The sequence below is a fragment of the Artibeus jamaicensis genome, unplaced genomic scaffold, assembly GCF_021234435.1.
Source record: "Artibeus jamaicensis isolate MK-2021 breed Jamaican fruit bat unplaced genomic scaffold, CSHL_Jam_final contig_426, whole genome shotgun sequence".
Taxonomy (NCBI): Eukaryota; Metazoa; Chordata; class Mammalia; order Chiroptera; family Phyllostomidae; genus Artibeus; species Artibeus jamaicensis.
In genome coordinates this window covers 6164375-6188563 of record NW_026521826.1, presented here as the reverse complement: position 1 = coordinate 6188563, position 24189 = coordinate 6164375, and the positions used below count along the sequence as shown (strand labels likewise).

Sequence of the window (24189 nt, the reverse complement as noted above, 5' to 3'; positions counted from 1 at the left end):
ATATCAATGTATGGTTGCTTCTTGTGTGTCCCCTGCTGGGAACTGGCCTGCAACCCAGGCATGTGCCCTGACTGGGAATCAAACCGAGATCCTTTGGTTCACAGGCCTGTGCTCAATCCACTGAGCTACGCCATCCAGGGTCCAGAACAGTTAAAAAATACTAGCAAGATTCATGGCATTTAATGCAGAAATACTTCAACATGTATCTCCCTAAAACAAGGACATTCCCCTACACAATTATGTCACAGGTTCAGTTCCCCCAAGAAGCCAATTATGAGATGAAATTCAACCTGCAGAGTTTATTAAAGAGTGCTCCTGGGAGCACCACCTGTGCAAGGGAAGGAGCGTGCAGTGCACTTTCAGGGAGGGCCTCAGCCAGTCTCACAGGAAATCCTGAAGCTTGATGGCCCTTCAGATTTGTCCTGAGATGGAACTAGGTGGCTGGACCTTTATATTCCCATGTAAGGTGTATGATCTTAGGCAAAGGTGCTCTCTGAAGCAGAGGCAGTTCCAGGGAAGGCAGAAGTCCTTTAGTCCTGAGGAGATCTGAGCAGGAATACTACATTACAGTATTCACTACTGTATCAGTCCCCTTGGGCTGCCGTGGCAAAACACCACAGACTGGGTAACTTAGCAACAGAAATTTGTTTCTCACAATTCTGGAGGCTGGAAGTCTGAGATCAGGGTGCCAAGCATGATCGGGTGAGGGCCCTCTTCCAGTGTGCAGACTTCTGTTCTCATGTCATCACAAGGTGGTAGGGGCCTGGGAGCTCTGTGGGATCTTGTTTATAACAGCATTAATCCCGTTCAAGAGGGTTCCACCCTCACGATCCAACCACCTCCTAAAGGCCCTACCTTCTAATACCATCATGTTGGGCATAAAGATTCCAACATGAGAATTTTGACAGAACACAAACATTCAAACCATGGCAACTGCAGTTCACTCCTCGTACCCTTAGATCCACCTCTTGGTATAAATTTGAGGAACAGCTCTTCCAGGGTTCTGGAGGAGGGGGCCTCTTCTCCAAGAGAAAAATTAAAGGGGAGGGATAGGAGACAAATTACAGCCCTTAAGTGCCACAGTAGGGCTTCTGTTAATCCTGTCTTCTTCCTCCACTCTTCTAGATTTGTGTCACCTTCAGGTAACACCACTACTGGTCTCCATGGCTTACCTAGTGGCACCACCCAGACCCTCGTGTGCAGGAGGTCTCAGCCCCTGGATTTTAGGCCCCTTTCAGACTGTGGCTGCTAAACCTGTCTATAGAACATCAACATTAGGCAAGAGACACCCAGCCAGACCACTTGGATACAAAATGTTTCTCCTTGCCCGCATTATGTAACAGCAATGATCAGGGTCAGTTACTTCTGCCAGCACAGTGCCTGCTCTTTGCATGCTGTCTCCTGGCCAAAGTGCCCAGGTAGCAACTGTAGCGAATGTTTCAGTGGATCCTGTGTCTCCTGGTGAAAAACATTCCCAGTTTTGGAAATCAAAACTGTTAGCCTGGGGAAGCCAGAATTGCAGGGACAAGAACAGTTTCTCCAGGTGGGTCACTGGGAGTGATGTAAGCAGGGCAACTCTGGCTTCCACTGTGTGTGGTCTACCTATTGAGAACCCAGCATCCTGGGGGACTGTGCCCCATCCTTATAAGTAAGGCATTGCCTATGACCTGGACACAAAGGGTATTTCTCTGCTCTGCCAGGCTGATAGTTTGAGTGATATGATATCTAATACAACTAGATTTCATGGTCGCATGCCCACTCCCAACCTCCTTTGTTGTAAAATGGCTCCTTTGCTTTGACACAGTGGGATATAGGACACTAGTACATCAGACACTATGAGCAAGAACAGCAAATCTATATCCAAATATGGGCCTATTCCTGACAAGACAAATGGCTGCTCTTTCTAGGATGAAAGGGGCCATTGCAGTGCAACTGCCAAGCAGTTGGTTGTTCTCCTTAGAGTGTATTTATTATGGTTGGCTTAGGCTGCCATAGCAAAATGACATAGACTGGGCGACTTAAGAGACATTTATTTTCTCACAGTTCTGGAGGCTGGAAGTTCGATCAGGGTGCCACCAAGATAGGGTTCCTTCGTCTTCCCCTCTCCTTTGCTTGAAGTCATTTTGATGTCTGAAACTTTGTGACATTTTTTTTCTCTTGAAAGCTTTTGGGTCTGTACCTGCATTACTCTGAAACGTCATGTGATGATCTTGAATAAGCATCCTTGGGCAAGTCTTTGCATCTGTATGAGTACTTCTGTAGACTAGACTATTAGAAGTGGAATCTACTAAAACTATGTACATTTTGAAATTTAGTAGACACTGCCAAATTTCTCTAAGATCGCAAACTTGCACTAACAGTGTATGAAATTGATTCCCTCTACTAAAACTTTGTCTAATCTTTCCCAGTCTCATGGATGAAGACAACTGACCATTCATTGCCACTTTAAAAATTGAGTTTTTACCCTTTTTTTCATTGAAATAGGATTTCATAGTGTATTAGTGATGTAACACTTCTGTCATTTGTTTTGCAATTTAAAATTAGGGAAGTTTGTGTGACTGCTGTTGGATAAGAATGCACTGTCAATTTTCCTGGTCTCACATACCATCTGATCATATAAAGGAAAGCAGTACTGAATGTGGGAAAATGGCAGTATTAGAATTTTTGTAACTTCCTTCCACTGCTTACAGACCCAGCACAGGCTCTTGAAAAATCAAGTTAAAGGAATTTCAATTGCTTTACCAACCACACATAGGGAAGGTAGTTTTATATACATAGAGCAGTGGTTAAGATCCTAGACTCTGGAGCAAACTGTCTGGATTGGAATCCCAAGTCAGCCTTACCAACTGTGACCTTGAGTGAGTGACATCTTTGTTTAATCATCTGTAAAATGGAGATTGAAAGGGTACTTACGTTACAGGGTTGTTATGAGGATTGAATTAATATTTGCAAAATATTTAGAATCTGACATGGGATGAGTGCTGTGTCTGTGATTAAATGTTGTCTTATCTGTATAAAAGTGATGATCAGTTTAATATAACATTCATTGATCTCTTCTATGCAGTGGAATTCAAACTCTGAAGATAATTAAAATACTTCTCTATAGGAGCTTATAGTGTTGAGCAAAGACAAGCAAATAATGACAAAATGTGATTAAGGGACATTCAGCCCAATTTAGGAGAGCTGGAGGAAGTGATACCTAGACTGAGTACTCAAGAACTAATGACAAAATACAATAAAAAAAGAACAAACAACCATCTAACCACTATGCTGGATACATGAAACTATAAAATACTCGTGTCACCTGTAATTGGGGTGGGGGCAGGGAAAGCATGGCAATAAATAAATAATACCTCCCCCTGCAAAAAAGAACCAGTGACCCTCAGAAATTAGAAAACTACTGGGGCAAGATGAAACTGAAAGGGTTATCTGGAACAGGATTATGAGCATACCATGCTCTGCAGTTTAGACAGGTAGGAAGGAGTCTTAAAGCGTAAATTGAATTTTTTAGACGTCATACACCTTTTTTTGCTAAGTGTCATAACAGTGCAATTATAATAAAAAATGTTTGCATTAGTATTTTTTCAAAGTTTTTTTTTAGAGAGGGGAAGGGAGAAAAGGGAGAAACATCAATGTGTGGTTGCCTCTTGCACACTGCTGTTACTGGGCACCTGGCCCACAACCCAGGCATGTGCCCTGACTAGGAATTGAACCCTTTATTTCCATCATTGCCCCCACTCTAGTCCTCTTCTGAACCTCTTCTGCAGTCAGCCCAACAGATTGTTTATCTTATGTTGTGCTATTATTCCTGCTTTTCCTTCTACCAGTCTAGAATATCCAATTCATTCTGAGTGTTCTAGCCTGGAAACTGGCAGACCTGTGTGTTTAAAAAGCAAAATTAAAAAACCCACAGCACCTCATTCCCACTTGACATTCAGTTATCTACTTTGTTCACACACTTGGCCCGGTGCCTCACTATAGCCAGCTGTCCTTCATTGCCCCATTTGCTGACCCACCCAGAAGTGGCTCATAAAATTTCAGGGAAGCTAAAAAATGACCCTGAGCTAGTCTGGCAGCCTTCTTACAGTGGCAGTACTGTTCTTTATAGCTTTCTTTGTGCTAACCGCTTTTTAAATATTATTCACTGTTCATTTTTAGTCATTGGGAAAATAATACTTTCTAAAATAATGTGTATTTTACGTAATGGTTTTTAAAAGTAATATACCTCAAACTGTTAACTGAGAATGGGTTTTATATTTTCACATATTTTTAAGATTTATTTACCTTCAGAGTAGAAGGACAAAAACATCAGTGTGGTTGCCTCTTGCACACCCCCAACCAGGGACCTGACCTGCAACCCAGGCATGTGCCCTGACTGGGAATCAAACTGGTGACCCTTTGCTTCACAGGCCAGTACTCAGTCCACTGAACCACACTAGCCAGGGCCATATTTTATCTTTTATAGTTCTGTAGTCTTTGGGAAATTACTGGGATGGGCAAAAGTAAATTTACAGTTCATATGGAAAGACACCCAATACAAGAATAAACTGTTTTGCATATTCACAACTGTAAACCTACTTTTGCCCACCTCTGTATATATTACTTTTTTTTTATAAATCCTCATCTTATTGATTTTTAAAGAGAAGGGAAGGGAGGACAAGAGACATGGATCAATTGCCTCTCATACACGTCCCGACCAGGGACAGAAGCCGAAGCCCAGGCATGGGCCCTGACTGGGAATCAGTGCACGGCCTTTTTTGTGGGATGATGCTCCAACAGAGTCACACCAGCCAGGGCAACATCATTTTTGTAATTAAAAACCAACAGAAACCCCAACAAACCCGAGTTCCCTATTTTAAACAAATAATAGAAAAAAGCCCCAATATTCTGGCATGGCTAACTCACTGCATGGATCAGCTAGGCATCCAATCTTAATGGTTATCTAAATGTGAATATAGAGTGATTATCACAGGGCAGTGTTTCTTAGTGCTTGCAAAAGGTACTTAAAAATTTTTTTTAGGTTAAGTATGTGCCTAGAATTTTATATCGCACATATGAAGAACAGTGAATAACTGCAATCTTATATTTACTCCATTGTGATGACTGTTCTTTGAAGGTGCAGAAGGATGGAAGCTGGGCTGAGGTTGTGGCCTCAGCTCTCCCTTCTACCCTGACCCCAAAGAGGCCAGACTTTAAGGTTGTTTCAGAGGAGCCTCTTCAATTTTCTTATCAAAAATAACAAACAAAACCCCAAACCTAATAATAGCATGTTAATAGTTTTAACACAGTGATTTCTTTTATTGCAAGCTGTTTATTGTAAGATAATTTACAAATATCTTGCTGTCTTTAGTAATTTAAACAATGGACCAACAGTTTCTTCTGACCAGGAAAGCAGTGAGCTAAAACCGAATCAGCTGACTGAATTTCTCTTCTTTACCTGAAAAAGAAGGTACAGAATAAAGATTAAGCAGTATTTTTGGAAAAAATAATGACATCAAGAGATAATACAGGGAGTGTTGCTTGTGTGTTACCATACAGCTGATGTATGTTTTTTGTCTCTATTAGTTTCATGCTATGTACATACTATAAGCAACCTATGGCCTATGAGGAACATGTAAGGTAATGTACTTAAAGCCATTGTTAGAAGTTTTTAGTGTTTTTTTATCTTGTTATATATATATGTTATACAACACTCAAATTTTTTTTTCTTGAGAAAAGGGTATAAAATGCAAAACCCACTCTTTTGATAACTGAAAACTGCGAACTGTTTTTGAGTACTTTATTTATATTGGGTGTCTTGTCTTAGGCTTTTTAGTTAGCTTATGAATGAAAAACTTTGGGGTTTTAGTTGGGATTTAGCATAGCTTGCATTTTAATTTTTTGGTTCTTTGTTTCTATTAACCCATGGCATTAGTTTAATAAGTGTTACAATAGCAACCTATAAAGAAATTTTGAAAAAGATGACTCATATTTAAGTAGGGGTTAAAGAACTGAGTTTATATAATAAAATGTTAACTCTACACTAGTGGCTCTCGAATTTTGGTCTGGGGACCCTTTCATGGGATCCATGAGGGGAAGACCACTTTCATAATAATATTATTTGCCTGTTTTAGTCTTATTCTTGAGAGTATCTGGCAGAGGTTTCAGAATGTGATATCCTAATGGCATGAATACATAAAAAGATGAGAATCTTACTGTTTTTTACATTTGAGAACCACCACTCTTCACCAATCTATATTTAATATCAAACTAATGCCAATTCTCTATACTTAAGGTTTACTTGAAAAAGCTCCCCAGCATTACCCACCTATGTACTCCCGTAAGTTGACTGCTACTGTAAACAGGCCTAGCTCTCTAAACCTCTCATGAGTGTCACTGCTGCTAAATTAGCTTCAGCTCTAATGGGGTGTATTTTCTGAAAGGGGTATAGGGAGAGGTATGAAATATTGCCACTTTACCTCTTGTCTGAGGACGAAACTCGATTTTCATTAATCCCTGGTTATTATATTAGAAGAAAGAGACAAACACAAACAAGCTGGTCAAAAGGCAATCCATGCTAGTTAATTCATGTACACTTTCCAACTAAAGTCTGTTTCCTCATTTGTTACCTTGAGGATATCACATACTTACCAAAATATTCCTTTAACATAGAGTCAATCAGTATATTTAAAAAAGTTACAGATCTCAATCTGGTTAGAAGCAACATAGCCACATTCATGCAAGTAGGCAAGACTAAAAGTATAATTGAAATCACTACTTTTCCTATAAATAGCATACAATATACTATAAGTTTTAGGCTGGCAACTAATATTTGACACCTCAAATATTGTGGTTTATTCATGCTTTTAATTTTATTACTAAAGACCAAATGTGTTTGTGTTAATCATTGAAGTCTTTAACCAGAATAAACTGATAGGTTAGAAAGCATGCAAGTCCATTCATAAAAGCAATCCAACCTTGGGGCTACAGAGCCCCCCCCTTTTTTTAAAGAAAGATTTTGTTTGAGAAAGAAGGGAAAGGAAGGAGAAAAAAACAGAAAGAAACATCTGTGTGAGAAACATAGATCGGATACCTCTGGTGCTTCTCCAACTGGGGACCTAGCCTGCAACCCAGGCATGTGCCCTGACCAGGAATCAAACCAAAGCAGGACACCCAACCAATGAGCCACACTGATCAGGGCCAGAGCTGACTTTTTATAAAGGATGTAGAAAGCCTTTCTAAAAGGTGACAATTTAATAGTCAATTTCCAATTATTGGAGTTCTTTTATTCTGTTTTGGAGTTCTTTTATGTCTTAAATCTCCCGCCCCTTATTTCCCTTGATTTGCTGCTTTGTAGTAAGGTTTCCCACATTTCTACTCTAGAAAGACCCTAGTCTGCAATTTGGCATAAGGTGTATCCTCACACTTCATTTCCAGCTTTCCTCTTTTAAAAAAGAGCAAAAAAAGAACTCTGGTTCTCTATCTTAGAGCTCTCTGAACCTTCAGAATGCAGTCTTTCCTCCAGACCTTCCCACCGTTGCTACCCAAGAAGAAATTGGCTTAGCACTGGCATTAGGACATATAACAAGGACAATGACTAATATAATTGTTTAATCCTTAGATTAGTCTCGTGTTCTAGATAACAAAGTTGAGTTGCACAGGTGTATCTTAACCAAATTTAACAAGACATTAAGTGGCAGGGCCACTCAATGCACAGTAGTCTATGATGCTACTAAAATACTAGTGACCAGGCTGAGTGATGGGTTAGCCCATCAAGGAAGGATCCTTGTGATAGCAAAGCTGATGGATACAACTAGTAACTTATAGAATGGTCTCACTAGGTCTAATTTTTGTCTCCCAGTTTCTATCCTTGAGAGACAATACTTAAAAACCAATTTAAATTTTCTTAGTGATGAACCTTCCTTAATTCTTAAATATGAACCCATGTTTTCACATAATCAATAAAATGTTATTTCTCCCTCTTCTGAACTTCCAGTTCTTAATATACTTATGGCATGTTTTTCACTCACTTAACCACCATTTCTTGAGGAAGTATGTGCAGGTGATGGGCCTACAAAAGTAAGTCCCTCCTAAGCTGCAGGAGCACAGAAAGGCAATTCCTAATAAAATGTTTAGTGCTAATAAAGGGAAGCACAGGATGCTGCAGAAGGGTATCCCACCCAAACTATGCAAGAGGGTTTTCTGGAGGAAAGCAATTCCCCCAGCTAAGTTAGGAAGGATAAACAGGAGTCAGTCCAATGAAGTACCAAGGGTGCAAGGGGAGAAAAGAATGGCATTTGAGGCAAAGACATGTGCCACCCTGAAGGTGAAAGAGTGTGATGTGTTTATAGAACTGGAAGTAGATCGATGTGGCTCAAGTTTTAGGGAAGTGAGAAATAGCAGTGGTAGGAGGCTAGACTATATGGTGTTGGTGGCCAGAAACCAAACATTCATATACGCATACATCAAGCGAAGCTGTTTCTGCAGGATAATATGAGAGAATGGGTTTCTATCATCTTCGTCATACCACTCTGTCACTGGGTCAGCAGTTTTTTTCTATGAATGGCTAGACATAAGTACTTTAGGCTTTGTGGGTCACATACTGTCTCTCCTTTTATAACCCTTTAAGAATATGAAAACCAGGCCCTGACTGGTAACTCAGTTGGTTACAGCATTCTCCAGATATGCCAAGGCTGCAGTTCGACATATGGTCAGGGCACATACAAGAAACAACGAATGAATACATAAATAAGTGGAACAACAGATCAATGTTTCTCCCTCAAATCAATAAAAAAAAAAAAGTAAAAGAAAACCATTCTTAGTTCTGTGCTCTCAGTTTGCTGACTTCCATTACACTGCAATTTCAAATATAATGTCTATCCTCCCTGTTAAGGCTGTGAGCTTTTTTGAGGGCAATTAATGTCACTACTACATCCTCAGTGCCTAGCACAGGGTCACACAATTACAACTCTCAAAATACATCTTTTTTAATTCTGGAGAGAAACAACAAGGATCTGCATTAAATGAGCACAAAGGGGAAAGTCATAGGCTATTTAGAAAGTAAAACTTAAGAGAACTTGGTGACCAGTTAGTAGGAGGGGACAAAGAATGAGTCAAAGACACCTTCTACACATTTGATCTTTCATCACAATTATCTGCACATTGTTTAATCCCATTAGACAATAAATATCCTGCAAGGATCACATCCTTTAACAATACTCTGCATATAGTGAGTGTGCAAATAATTTTTGGAATAGACATCTCATTATCTTAATCCTGGTTTCACAAACAATATTCTCTTGAGGAAAGTGGTACACTATCTTATGGTACTGGTATAAAAAAACTTAATAATTTAAAAAGACAGATTTTATAAATGATACTGAATTGTCCACGTGCCTATTCCTAATGCTTTAGGAATGTGAAAGCTAGCAATATATTGATTTCTAAAATAAGAAACTAAGCCTGAAACAATCACAATAAATCAGAGATTCCATTTTCACCAAATTTATATATCCTAACAGTAGGGATACAAGACTAAAATGGATCACTGCATCTTTAACAGACAAAACAAATCCAAAGACTTTTAAACATCCAAAGGTTAATAGCAGACAGACACGAGAACAAAAACTCTCTGAAGGCAATCTACAAGTACTTACAGAGCTGCAGCACCGGAGATGATTTCAATCAGCTCCTTTGTGATGACAGCTTGGCGGGTGCGGTTGAAGGTCAAAGTCAACTTGTCGATCATCTCAGCTACAAACAAAGCAAAGCAAAAATATTAGACAACATTTACAACTAACTAGAAAGGAATTTAGTCATAGATATATGTTGCTTAATGTAATAATAAGATTTGGGGGTGTTTTTGTTTTTTTGTGGGAGGGAGAGGAGTGGTGCCAAAGTTGTCCTCCAAAAATTTCAAGATGATATTTTTAAATATCTGGTGAGTACCTTTTCCAAGTTCTTGCAAATGTACTGCCTTCCAAGTAAGAGATACCTCCTTTAAGGCATACAGTATTACTTCTCTATCTTTTCAGATGAGAAAATTCAAGGTAAAAGATAGTATTAGGTCAAAAGTTTCATGGTACCAGCAGTAAAGCCTAGGACTAGGTCCTAGCTCTTTGCTTCTTGATCTACTTAAAGAATGGTCACGTTTTTGATGTGAGGGTCTTCATGCTACTCCCCGCAGCAGAATTTTCTCAGAAGTCTATTGTGTGCTTACAAGCGTTCTTGCTTGCATTGTCCATGGCTGTCATCCTGGCACTTTGCTCACTCGTGGTGGATTCCTTCAGAGAATAGTAAATGATGTTGGCCAGACTGTATTCCTGGTAATTCTGCAGTACATCAGCATCAATGTCGTCATAGATACTCATGCTCTCTGTTAAAACAAGTGGTAAATACCTCTGACTCAAATCAGTACAAAAACTGATTTAATCAAAATGACTTACTATTATAAAAATCCTCTATAATTACTGAGCAGAAAAAAGTGTAAGGTCAAAAGACTCAGTTCTAACAGTGTCATCTATTTCCACAATGTAGAATATGACAGATTTTCAGCAAAATATGTAAACAAAGCACTGGATATTTAAAATAACTACTACATTTCATGGTCAAGAAGTTGTCTAGATAACATCTATTTGAGTGCCTGGCACAAAGCCAGTTTTTTTCCTAATAAAGAAATTAAGAACGAAAACTAGTACAGTATAATACAAAAATCTCAATTCAGCCTTTTGATTACTGGAGAAATTAGAAAGTGTCAGGAAAATGAGAGCAGAAGAATGTTTCATTAGGGTAACATGGTGAAAACATTGCTGTTTCATCAAACTTAAGATACTACAGGTTATGATCCATATCTGATGTAACATTAAGAAAGAAAATAACACAGCCAATTAAAAATGATATGCTGTTGACTAGGAGAAGCTCCCAATTTCAATTTCAGAGATGTAAACAAGTGTACATCTTAGAATAGATGAAACATGATACACAAAAGGGGACTTGGGAAAATAAAATCATTTCCAGAACATTGTTTCTAGAATGCTTCACTGAGCAATAGTGACTCTATTCAAATGATAAAACAAAAACTTACTGGGCCAATGTATATAAATGCTGTGGACACTGTTCTAATCTCTATCCTAGAGCTTCAGATTACTTGGAGTTTAAGGTAGAGTTTGCATACAGAGACTGCAAAGCCAAAGTCTAGCTAGGCTCTCTAACCCAAGGACAGAAAACATATCTAATGAATGCCCTCAATAGATACTTACTAGTTGAATTAATGAAGAGAGTAAGAGTAACCAAACAATGCAGATTCACACATCATGGAAGCCATTAACAAATGTTGATAAAAGCAGCTCAACGTCATTTTGCTCCTGACAAACTATTTTCCTAAATGTACAAATCTCCCCTTTCTATATAGAAAAATACCTGTCATACAAAAACTACGTACCAGCACTTGCAATGGTATTAAGAGAAAAGATGGGCTTTTCTTCTGTTTTGTAGGAGATGACAGACCTAGAAATGACAACAAATGCAAATTTTAAAATAACTTTTAAACTGTTAACATTTACTTATTTTAAAATATGAACATAAACATAAAAAGCTTTGATTTCTAAAATTTTCTTGCCTGAATCGATTAAAGATGATCGACCCTTCATCAAATTCATACCCAGAATTTAGTAATTCCAGGGCAATGACTGATGCATCTCCAAAAGTAGGGGGTTTTCTTCCCACTTCTTTGAACGTCACCAGAAACTGGTCAGAATGAGTCCTATGAGAAATATGAGAGCACATAAAATAGTTCATCGGATTTTTTCCTCCTAAAAGAACATAGGAAAACAAGGAAGAAATCGCTATGGATCAAGTATTTTTTTGCTTGCGGCGAGGGTGTTTGTTGTTCACTGAATTAACCTGTTCCATACATTATCATGACTATTACTTTTTTTCAGCACCTGCACAGAACTAAGGACTAATAATCAGGCCTTTCTTATTTTATATTTCTCTATGCCTTTATTTTTCTTCTTCCAGGCCTAATTAACTGTTGTTCATTCTGACATTTCTAGACTGTGATAGCTCCTCAAAGTTCATTCCTCATTTTTAAAAATGTCAATAGCTTTTGATATTAACATTGCATTCCATTTATGGCTTGGCTGAAGAAGCAAAACACAAGTAGAAAATGGGAGAAATCTATATATTCTAGTATATACTGGTAAAATAAAAACAAAACAAAAAGGGTATAACCCACCCTTTTACCCATGATATATATTTAAATTACCTATGAAGTATACCCCTGATTTTATCTCCAATTCCAACAATTTTCACTTCCTTCCCAGCTGCTGTGAGCGTGGCCACCTCGCTCTTCATCTGTTTAGCCACGGAGGAGTGGATGGCCCCACAGAGCCCTCTGTCTGAGGACACGCCGATAAGGAGGTGTTTCTTCTTTTCTTCAGGCCCCTTGATATCAGCCTTTTCATACAGAGCTTAAAAACAAACAAAAAGCAAAGCAAGAATTTTTATGTAATTCATACTAAATACAGCAATCCCTAATTTACAAAAAAGCTGGCTGTTTTCAAAATGATGCATTTAAATTTAGGTGCCATTTGACTAATATAATCAAAACTCCCCATGCACTTATTCCATTAAAAATTAAAATTAAAACCAAAAAGGTTTAAATCTATATATAACAAAGGTTCCTAAGGGCTCAATAATGGCGACTTTATCTTAAATACTGATTAAAATATACCCCTGGTACCATTAAAGAACTCTTTTTAAAAAATATATTATTTATTTATTTATTTTTAGCGAGAGGGGACGGGAAGGAGAAAGAGAGGGAGAGAAACATCAATGTGTGGTTGCCTCTCATGTGTCCCTCACTGGGTACCTGCCCTGCAACCCAGGCAAGTGCCCTGACTGGGAATTGAACTGGCAACCCTTTGTTTCACAGGCCCACACTCAATCCAATGAGCTACACCAGCCAGGGCCCATTAAAGAACTTTTAATGAAGCCAGAATTATAGAGGTGTAACAACTTATTTACTATCAGACTTCTAAATAATGTAAATCCTCAGTATACAACATGTCTGAAAAAAACTAGGAAGCAAATCTTTGCTGACCTGCTTTCTACCTGCATATCAAGCTCTTATAAAAATCAGTAATATCCTTAGGTGAAGATAAAATAAAAAACTGGTGATGTTAAAATAATGATGCCAATTTCATTTTGGGGGTTACTTTAACAACCTCACTTTGTTGGTCTAGTTTCCCAAGAAGCAAAGGCCAAGAGAAGATTCAGTAGGACAAAATATACACGGACTTTACTAGGAGATATGCCTGTGAGAAAACAGGAAGTCAGAGCCATCATACCATGATGCAGGTCTAAGCCGTGGAAAGGAAGGTTAAGGGGCAGCTTCCCAGATCACTGTACGAGTTGAGGGAAGTCAGTAAAGCTGCCAGGAACCCCAGGTCTCCCAAGAACACGCCTGCCTGTATCAGCCTGTGCTCAGGCGCAGGCCAGGAGCAGGCCACTGAAAGCATGGCATGGAAGCAAATGCCGGATGGACTTCAGCAGCTAGTGCTCACTATAGTTGCAAGGTACATCTTCATGGCCGCCACTTTCACCCGTTTCAACAAATCCCTACCACTACCTATTTCAGTATAGAGCAGTGGTTTTCAAAGTTCAATACCTGAGACACTCAATAAAAAGCAGAGAGATGCTCAACGCCAAAGTTGAGTAGAGTTTAAGTTTCTTCTTGTATTTTACATTACTGTAAAGTATAAAATACCTACTTTACATTTTTTAAATATTTATTTTTTAGAGAGGGTAGGATAAAGTGAGGGAGAGAAACATCAAAGTCTGGTTGCCTCTCACATGCCCTCTACTGGGGATCTGGGCCCACAAACCCAGGCACGTGCCCTGATTGGGAATTGAACTGGCAACCCTCTGATTCGTAGGCCAGCACTCAACCACTGAGCCACACCGGCTAGGGCAACATTTAAAAATATTTAAATTGATTAGCCACTTAATATTTACCAGTTAGTATATTTTTAGTTTGAAGGACCGTAGAAGTGGATTGGCAACCTCGAGCTGGAGTTTTGGTTTTTCTCCACAAATACTATAATCAGGTATCTACGCCAGTTTCTTCTTTACTAGATAATTTTGTGGTCATAGACTTTTGAAGGGTAACAAATTTTTATTATACTTGTTAATACCACCATGTAAAATGACTTTCTTTTTTCATATAAGTAACTAGAAAGTAATTTACCAATGAACATCTGCTGAGCCTGGAACCAGATGCTCAGTATTGTGTTAGGCAAGGAAGGAGACATGAACTCAAATAGCTGCAGCTGATAAGAATTCCTAAAACCTAACCTAGCAACTCTCCTCTAGGTGAAACTATGTTGTTTTAAAGCAAAGAGCCATTTCCACTGAGGCCTAGTGCTCTTATCACTTCCACGAGAAAATTTTCTTTAGCAGTATAAATGTACGTTTAAAAAATATGGAAGAACGCAAGATAACTACTGCACAGACCAATTTACATTTAATACACAGATAAATTAATATACAGACATTTTCTTTAATTTGGAAATAAGCAAGTTTCACTTTCTTTATAGTTGACATTTAAACACTGCACTCACATATCTATTCATAGCCTATGTCCATGATTACTTGGTCAGCTCTCCACTGCAGCACACCACCTCCTCCCCACCACATGGTTCTAAAGTACCACATCAGAATAGGATGAAATCAAGCACTGGAGGTGGATGCACTATGTTGCTAAATTCTTTTCATGGTACATTGAACAACACAGAAAACTTTTCAGAGTACTTAAAAAGTTAACATAATAGGTATCTGATCTCAGGCAAGCTACCCGATGTCACTGAGCTTTAGTTTTTTTCATCTGCAGAGCAGAGGCTGAATCAGTTCCTACCCTCAAAGGGTTACTGTGAAAAGTGAGTACATGTAGCTCTGGCTGGGGTGGCTCAGTGGACTGAGTGCCGGCCTGTCAACAGAAAGGTCTCCAGTTTGATCCTCAGTCAGCATATGCCTGTGTTGCAATCCAGGTCCCCAGTTGGAGGTGTACAAGAAGCAACCAATGGATGTATCTCTCACACACTAATGTTTCTCTCCCTCCTCCCTCCCTTCCCCTCTAAAAATAAAAATTAAAAAAAGAAAAAGAAAATGAGCACATGTAAAATACTCAGAACAGGCCCACCATCACGGTAAGCACTAAATAGAAGTCATTAGTAATGATCTTCTTTATGGTATATAGTTCTTTCTAATTACACTCTTCTCTTACCCAAAGATCCTGTTCCATACACTCGAGCTGGTTTCAGCTCCCTTTCAGCTCGGGCATATTTTGCTGCTGCTACCATTTTCATAGACTTGGTAATTTTCTGGATGTTTTTGATTGACTTCAGTCGCCTGGTAACTGAAAAACGGAAGTGCTATGTTATGATAAAAGAGTTATAATTTCATTTGTGAATATACTGAAATGCAATATTTTTCTAAACTGCAAGGTAGAATAATTAGCATTTAGAACACCAATTAACAGCATGATGCTAAACTAGGCTTAATGTTACAATGAGTATAATAAAAGGTCAAACTCAGCTGACAACACAAGAGAATGGTAAATCATACATTAAAATATGAAATGGTATCGAAAATGGCCTTCAACCATATATTCCATTACAATTCTTATATACCTACAAATAGTTTTTCTTAATTAAAACATTATCATTCTACAGACAATAAATCAGAACCACCGTGTTCACCTCTCGCTGGTCTCTTCTAAAACAAGTTCAATGCCCCATATGATGTACATTTATTTTACTGGTTTTGACCAAATATATAATGGGCTTTAAAAAGCAGCATAATTTTGAAAGTATTATTTGTCAAAATTTAGTTTTTCTTTCTTTCTTTTTTAAAGATTTTATTTATTTACCTTTAAAGGGGAAGGGAAGGAGAGAGGGAGAGAAATAACAATGTATGGTCCCCTGCTGGGAACTGGCCTGCAACCCAGGCATGTGCCCTGCCTGGGGATCTAACTGCGATCCTTTGGTTCACAGGCCCGTGCTCAATCCACTGAGCTACACCAGCCAGGGCAAAAATTTAGTTTTTATTAATTCACATATTGAGACAAAGTACTTACTATCTTTCAAAGTTGCCATATTTCGAACTTGGATCCTGAGAATAAAGGTTATAAAAGTATTTTAGTTTTTTAAAAGATAGCTCAATTATATAACTTTAAAAACTCTTAAAGTTACCATGTTTAAAGAATACCCCATATGAACTATTCAAATATAGGACTCTGATGTATATATATATATTAATTTTAAATTCCTTAATACTGATACCAAACCCTGTATCAAAGGCCTCATTTTATTTGACCTGACACAAACTTTTTCGCGGAAGTCACAATGGCATTCACATATGCTCTATTCCCACCTCCATGTCTTTGCCCATATTCTTTTCCCAACAGAAAAGTTATTTGCCCTGTTAGGCTACTCAACTCTCAAGGTCAGCCACCTCTAAAAAAATGCATTCCTTGATTTTCTTGGTTCACCAAAATCTTTTAAAATAAAACTTATATGTTATAACACAACAAAATGTGTGAAAGTACCATTTATTTCAACCAATTCTTAGCTTCTCCAATGGAATTCAATAAACATTTACTAAGTACTAACTATTCTTCATTTGTGAATAGATCAGGACATGGTCTCTGATCACAAGCAGCAGACTATTATAAATGAGATTCACGAAAACTTAGATTTACATAAAATTTATATTAGATTTTTCTACAGTCTTTAAAGTATAACATATAAGACTTAAAATGTAATGTTACTGACAGATAAGTATGAGAGGATTCCTGCCCTATGGGGGAAGACAACATGTTATCCCATATAAATTATCTTCCAGCCCTTAAATCCATACAAAATACCAGTGTTGGCCCAGTAAGGTCCACAGAAGAATCAGGAAACGAATGTTTATAAGCCCACAAATCAATTTAGTTTTCCAGTATATCTTGGATGGCAGTGAAAAGCACAAAATAACTTTGGAATACTGATGACATGGAGACTAAACAGGGGCTGCTGTGGCTTCCAGACAAAAGAAACAAGGAGCTGGACCAAGATGTCAGCAAAGCCAACAAGAGACTAAGTGTGAGATCAAGTTCTTAAGAATGAAAAGGAAAACAGTAAGAATGACCCAAAATTTTCTGACTGAATGACCTGGGTGGACAGTGTTGTTATTAACCAAGGTAGATACACTGGGTGCAGGTGATCTTCCTGGGAACAATGATTTTGTATATGATACAGTTAAAAAGACCGTGGGACCAGGTGGAAATGTCCAATGGGTGTGAGAAACATGTGAGGTTTTGAGATTTGAGATACATGTTTGTAACTATCAGTAAACATAGTAGTTGATGCCTTCCCCCAAAAAGAAAGAAGTGGAAATAGGATTAGAAGCAGAGGGACATTCCTAATTCTATGAGGTTAGCATTATCCTAATACCAAAACCACATAAACACAAGAAATAACAATTAGAAAATAACACCTCCCATCAACAGAGGCAAAAATCCTCAATAAAATATTAGCAAATTGAATCCAACAATATATTAAAATGAATTATACACCATGACTAAGTGGGGTTTATTCCAGGTATGCAAAGTTCGTTCATCATTTAACAATCAAGCGTGGTAATATCCATCACATCAACAGGTTTTAAAAAATCCTATGATCAAGAAATGCAGAAAAAGCATGTGACATAATGTAATACCCTTTCATGATAAACACCTCTTAACAAATTAAGAAGAAAATTTCCTTAACCCAATAAATAACATTTACAAAAAACTCTATGGTTTAACGGTGACGGTGATAAACTAGAAATCTTCTCCCTAAGATTGGGAACAAGATAAGGATGTTCTCTCCCACCCCTCCTATTCAACATCATACTGGATATCCTAGTAAATGCAGTAAGACAAGAAAAGGAAGTAAAAGGACACAGACTGGGAGGGAAGAAAAAAACTGTCTTTGTTCATAGGTGATATTGCCTAGGTAAAACATCACAAAGAATTGGCAAAAAACAAAACAAAACAAAAAAAAACAACCCTCCTAGAACTAATAATCTATCATAGTAAGGTATATACAAAATTTAATCACTTCTTTTTATATCAGCTGTGAACAACTGGAGTTTCAAGTTAAAAAAACAACATAGATTGTATACTTAAAAATGGCTGAGATAAATTTTACGTATACTTTACAATTAAAAAAACACAAAGACGTATATAAACCTAACAAAATATATGTAAGATCTATGTGAGGAAAACTGCAAAACTAATAAATGAAAAATCTAACTAACTAGTGAGAAATTCCATATTCATAAATAGAAAGACTCAATGTTGCTAACAGGCCAATTCTTCCCAACTTGATCTATAGTTTAATACAATTCCAATCAAAACCTCAGCAAGTTACTTTTTGACTATCAATAAACTAATATTGATGTCTATATGAAAAGGCAGAACACCCAGAATGACCAACACAATAGTGAAGAACAAAGCCCGAGAACTGACACTACTTGATTTCAAGACTTCCTATAAAATTACAAAAAACAAGGCACTAAGCAGATGAATGGAACAGAACAGAAAGCCCAGAACCAGACTCACACAAATACATCAACATAAGTTTGATAAAATAGAAGTTATTATGTGGAGAAAGGATTACTCTTTTCTATAAATGGTGCTGGACCACTGGACATTCATATGTAAAAAAGTAGTAATCTAGACAATATTCTACACATTTTACAAAAATTAACTCAAAAGGGATCACAGATCTAAATATAAAACACAAAACTATAATCTTCTATGAGATACGACAAGAGAAAATCTAGGTGCTCTGTGTTTGGCAAAGTTTTTAGGTAAAACACCAAAAGCATGATCCATGAAAGAAAAAAAATTGATAAGCTGGACTTTATTAAATCTAACAACTTCTCCTCAAAACGCTGTTAAGAGAATGAAAAGACAAGCTACACACTGGAAGAAAATATTTGCAAAACATGTATCTGATAAAGGACTGTTACCCAACATATACATTTTAAACAACTTTTAAAATTCAACAATATGACCCAAATTTAAAAAATGGGCAAAAGACTGGAACAGAAACCTCACCAAAGATATACAGGAGGCAAATAAGCATATAAAAAGATGTTCAGTATCCTGTGTCATTAGGGAATTACAAATTGAAACAATGAAATATAAGTACAAACCTGTAAGAGTGGCTAAAATTTAAAAAACAGACAATACCCATTGATGATGAGGATATGGAGCAAAAGGAATTCTCATTCCCGGTGGGAATGAAAAAATGGTGTGGCTACTTTGGAAGATGGTTTGGCAGTTTCCTATATATCTTAAACATAGTTTAACTTATGATCCAGCAGTCATGCTCCTCAGTATCTAACCTGTGTTGCTGAAAACTTCTCATTTGTCTACACAAAAATCAGCACATGAAGCTTGGAGCAGCTTTACTCATGCTCATCAAAAATCAGAGGCAACCAAGGAGCCCTTCAATGCGAATGAATGGATAAGCAAACTGGTAAATCCATACAACGGAGTATTATTCAGAAATAAAAATAAGCTATCAAGCCACAAAAAGACAGGACGGAACCTTAACTGCCTATTGCTCAGTGAAAGAAGCCAATCTTTAAAGGCTCTATATACTGACTCTAATTATATGACATTCCTGAAAGAACTATAGCAACAGTGAAAAGGTCAGTGGTGGCCTGGATTTGGGAGATACATTTTCTAGGGTGCAGAAATATTCTATATGATACTATAGTGGTTGGTACATATCATTATGCATCTATCAAAACCCACAGAACTATACAATAGGAGTGACCTTAAACTCTGCACCTTGGTTTACAATGTATTAATACTGATTCATTAATTATTGTACATATACCACAGTAATGCAAGATGTTAATAGTTGGGGATACTGTTTGAAGTGGGGTGTGGATATATAGAACTCTATACTATATGCTCAATTTCTCTTTAAGTCTGACTGTACTAAAAATAAAGTCTGTTAATAATAACTTTAAAATGCAGGTTATGAAATGGTATGTTACATGATCCCATTGTTGTGATTGTGTTTATGTGCATAAAATTAAGTCTGAAAGGTCACAACCAAAACAGCCATCTTTAAAAATCTCGACTTACCTTACTACTGGTATTATATTGTTAAAGAAAAATATGGAAATAAGAGGAAGGAGACTTTGTGGAAAATATTGGTTTGGTTAGAATGGATTTACTAAATACTAAAACTGTTAAATGCTGACAAGCACTACTATTGAGTACAGACTTATAGGACTTAATGACCATTCCATTAACAAATGGCACTTGAAAACTGACCCCCTTTTTGGTATAAGGACTTTTTCACTCCAAACATTCTAAATTTACAGATTATAAAAAGTGTCATTTGGACATTATAGTTGTAGGCAGACACTCCACCTTAACTGACACAAGTTTCTAGTCAGAGAATAAGATGTGGAACAAATCTGAACTGCATGCCATATTTGGATGAACACAATGTTTTTGGTTTCCATAGTATCCCAAATGAGGTATGAAAACGTAGGATCTTTTGATTCTTTATGCTTTGCTCATGGCCTAATTTTCTATTTTGAAGCACTCTCATGTTTAGCGTCCGTTTGCTTCTAAAAATGATGTCAATGTATGTTACAATTTTATTTTTTAAGTACTATTTCAGTACAGAATAATCACGAGCTGCTCTGAAATCTCTAGCTTGCCCTGTCTACTGAATATAGAGTATTTACAAACCAAAACTTCTGAATCAGTTTTATGTTCTGGAAAATTGCATCCTGTCTTGATACTCATTTAGGAGATTGAGAAACTAGAAACGTGGATGGGAAAATCAGATTGTGGATTACTATTATCTGCTGACTGTAAAACATTGTTAGGAAAGCTGCAGAAGGCAGTGTGGAGGAAGTGAGCAAGGTTGCTGGATGAATGATTTATCAAAGAATTGTAAGGAGCATACAAATACTGTATAATATAAAAATTAAGGAAGCAGCATTCACTAATTCTTAAGGAATATTATGAAGTATGTCTAATTCTAATATTGAATGCCTGCATGAAATCCATCACCTGCCCCTCAACCAAAAAAAATGACTCCCTCGCACTTCACCAACCATTGCCCATGATCGAGTCTTCTTTCATGAGTACAATAAGCTTTCTAACATATTTTAGATACTGTAGTAATAAATTCATTTTCATTTTTTAATCGATAACACCTGGATCCACACCAGCATGTCTCCCACTGCTCTTGGTTCTTTATAAATACTGACTCATTTAATCCTCACACTAACCTATTAATTGTGTAGTAATCATCACCTCCATTTAATGGACAAGGAAATGATATAGAGACATAGACATTAACTTGTCCAAGGTCACACAGCCAGGTGAGAGGCAGTCAGGATACAAACCACAGCAGTTTGACTCCAGTCCATCTTATACTATACTCTGCTGCCTCACATTTTTTATTTACAAGTAAATATCTGCTCTTACTCTCAAATGACAGTCTTCCATTTCTCTCCTGAAATGCCACCTCTCTCTTTTCAGTGTACCTAGTTCAATTTATGGCCACTGGTCTTCTATCACTAAATGTTCCATTTTAGAGAATGTGTAAACAGTAGGAAATAGAGATGTGTTTTCCCCTAATTTAAGACAGAAAAAGGGGACTCTTTTCCTCAAATTTCTCATTTCCATTTTCTTGATTGCTACTTTAAAAAAGTTAATTTCTGAAAGCTTAAGGTACTTTCTGATCCCTTAAACAATTAAAATAATTTAATCAGGACTTTATTTAGCTTCATGCGTAATGTGGTTAGCATGGAAACCTCCTTGAAGCAAAAACTGTAACAAGCACCCAACTGCACATTTAAAAGCACCAAAAAAAACTATAGCAAGCACCCAACTGCACATTTAAAAGCTTCCAATAACCAAAATCAAAGGAATGCCCCTTCATGGTTGTTCAAGCCAAGGTATTTTTGTACCCTTCCGAATTAATTCTGTGGAATGTTAAACAATAAGACAGCTTTAATTTCTGAATTTAAAGGTCAATTATAATGAATGGGAAGAGAAAGGGTAAAACAGACGGGGAAGACATCAGGCCTCAAGAGTGACAGAAAACACAGAGGACAGAACATGCTTTCCACAGGGGAATACTAATGTTTGATGAATATTTATAATCTACCAATTTAAAGCCAATATTCCAAAGGGATTAAGGTCAGGACTATGACCCTCATTTGATGACTGACATTCCAATTTGGGCCTGTGGCATTACTGTCTCAGACTTTTAAGGAGCTCTTATTTAAAACAATTCTTTATTAAAAGATCTTCAAATTGTCTTACAGGGTTTTTAAAAAGTTATTTCTACAGTGTTATGCAAAATATGTTGTCCTTATTGAGTAACTCTTCCCATTTCTAAAAGATCAACCTGGATGCCACTTAAGGTTTTAAATATACTGACAGGTAACATTAATACACAGTAAGATGGGGAAGGAAGGAGGGTTAATGTTTGCTGAGCACCACCGCATGCCAGGAACTGTTCTGCAAGGCTAACTCACTAAGACCATGTCTATTTGTTTAGTTTATCACATTTTAGCAACTTAATGCAGACCAGGAACCTAACAAAAGTGTGCCAAGTGATTTGTAAATGGCACAACTGAGAACTCAACAAAGGTAACTTCCTAATTCTCATGAATATTCTTTTGCAGTATTAGGAAAAACTGACTCCCAAGGCAAATCCACCAACATTTTTATGTAGGCATTTCACATTACACTAAGTTACTTTCTTACCCTAAAAATCTTGTCTGTTGTTTTAAATTGCTTGCTTAATGAAAAACATACCTATTTCAATTAATGCTGTATACTCCTTTCACATAAACTAGGATACAAAAATCTACTTTAGTGTTATAGCTCCTTAGAATTCTCCCTTACTGTAAACCCAGGGAATTGCTACACCTAGGCTATAACTAATAATCTCCTTAGTACTGTGTCTGAAATGGTCCCAGACTTTGCCTAACATCAAGATATTTCATCCTACTATATGGTCCCACGAGGCATCCTTTATCTGACTATTCCTCCTAGGCTTTCTAGTATGCAACTTTTTTTCGGGAACCAGTGCTTAAAATTGTTAAAAATTGCACGGCAGTTAGGTACTTAAATCCACCTCCTCGTCCTCTTAGAACCTTGGGACAATTTTATGACCTTGCAGGGTTACGGCTTCAGCATAATGGTTTCAGGATAGTGCAGAGTGTCTTTCTCTTCCTCGCCAACATATTTTCAAGGTCCCTTTTGCACCCAAATTACCCTCGGCCCACGAGGGCACTTACTTGATTCACCAGGGCCCAACAAAGCCCCTACTACGTGGTAGATACTTAATAAATGTTCTGGCTGAATCAAACAGCTTTCAAAGTGTTAACTCTGCTCTACTCTGGCCCATGCAAACCTTGCCAAACACTGGGTAGTTTCAAAAGGCGTCAAGGACTTAAAGCACAACTTAACCTTCCCCTAGACCTAGTCTTCGGTTCTCTCCACCCCACTTTATGGGCCCAGGAAAAGACTGCACCATACTCATTGCCTGGTGCAGAAGAGGAGCTCCACACTTGTCAGTTGAATGAATACAAGACAGCCCTGAAATTAATTCGGACTAAAATTTCAATCCCGAGGTCCACGATGACAACCCCTCGTGGCCCTCATCCCGCCTCAGGAGAAGTGGCGTGACCTTGTGGTCTCTCGAGCCTTTCGCGTGAGCTTTCAGAATAGGACGCGCCTCCCGAGGCCCCGGCCTCAACAGGGGCCTGGCTCGTCCTGCGACCCTTGTTACGTCCCACTCGCCTCCACCCGCTTCCTCTTCCCTCCAATCCGGCTCTTCCATCCCTTGCAACCCTTCCGTTCCTACCGCAAGCTGCCATACCATTGTGGCTGCACCGCCCAGGCCGAGACCCCCACGACGCTCGCCCGAGAAAACATGGTGGCAAGTGGCCCCGCTGAAGGTCGGTCAGACTGGCCTCAGTGCGCATGTGCGACAGCTTCTCCACGCCCATTCCCCTCCCGCTTTCTTTTTTAGCCTCTCTTCCTGACGCGAACGGCCGTAAACATCGCGAGCGTTGGGGGCCCAGCCTACCGAGGCCCCACCTTTTTCCGGCTCTTAGCTGGTA

The 24189-nt window shown here is 38.0% G+C and overlaps 1 protein-coding gene across 5 annotated transcripts; it reads right to left on the bottom strand.

Annotated features, from left to right (window-relative positions):
* Positions 1-5274: 5274 nt before the first annotated feature.
* On the bottom strand, positions 5275-24059 carry ATP5F1C (ATP synthase F1 subunit gamma). 5 transcript variants are annotated; one of them, XM_053665819.1, is made up of 10 exons: positions 23931-24059; positions 16115-16149; positions 15263-15394; positions 12245-12449; positions 11597-11740; positions 11420-11484; positions 10199-10354; positions 9636-9732; positions 6459-6495; positions 5275-5437 (listed from the first exon to the last, which is right to left on the bottom strand). In XM_053665819.1, the coding sequence occupies exons 1-9, from the start codon at positions 23999-24001 to the stop codon at positions 6489-6491; spliced, it is 912 nt and encodes a 303-aa protein (XP_053521794.1). In that variant the 5' UTR covers positions 24002-24059; the 3' UTR covers positions 5275-5437; positions 6459-6488. The 5 variants fall into 5 exon arrangements, with proteins under 5 accessions (XP_053521794.1, XP_037006273.2, XP_053521795.1 ...); XM_037150378.2 differs by having other exon boundaries at positions 23946-24058; XM_053665820.1 differs by lacking the exon at positions 6459-6495.
* Positions 24060-24189: the final 130 nt, after the last annotated feature.

What these genes read in the sequence shown, in the direction of transcription:
- ATP5F1C (XM_053665819.1), bottom strand. Translation starts at nt 24,001, where the DNA reads ATGTTTTCTCGGGCGAGCGTCGTGGGGGTCTCGGCCTGGGCGGTGCAG. An exon ending in ATCATCTTTAATCGATTCAG is followed by an intron (nt 11,485 to 11,596) that starts GCAAGAAAATTT and finishes TGTCATTTCTAG; the next exon opens with GTCTGTCATCTCCTACAAAA. An exon ending in CAATGCAAGCAAGAACGCTT is followed by an intron (nt 9,733 to 10,198) that starts GTAAGCACACAA and finishes CTTTGTTTGTAG; the next exon opens with CTGAGATGATCGACAAGTTG.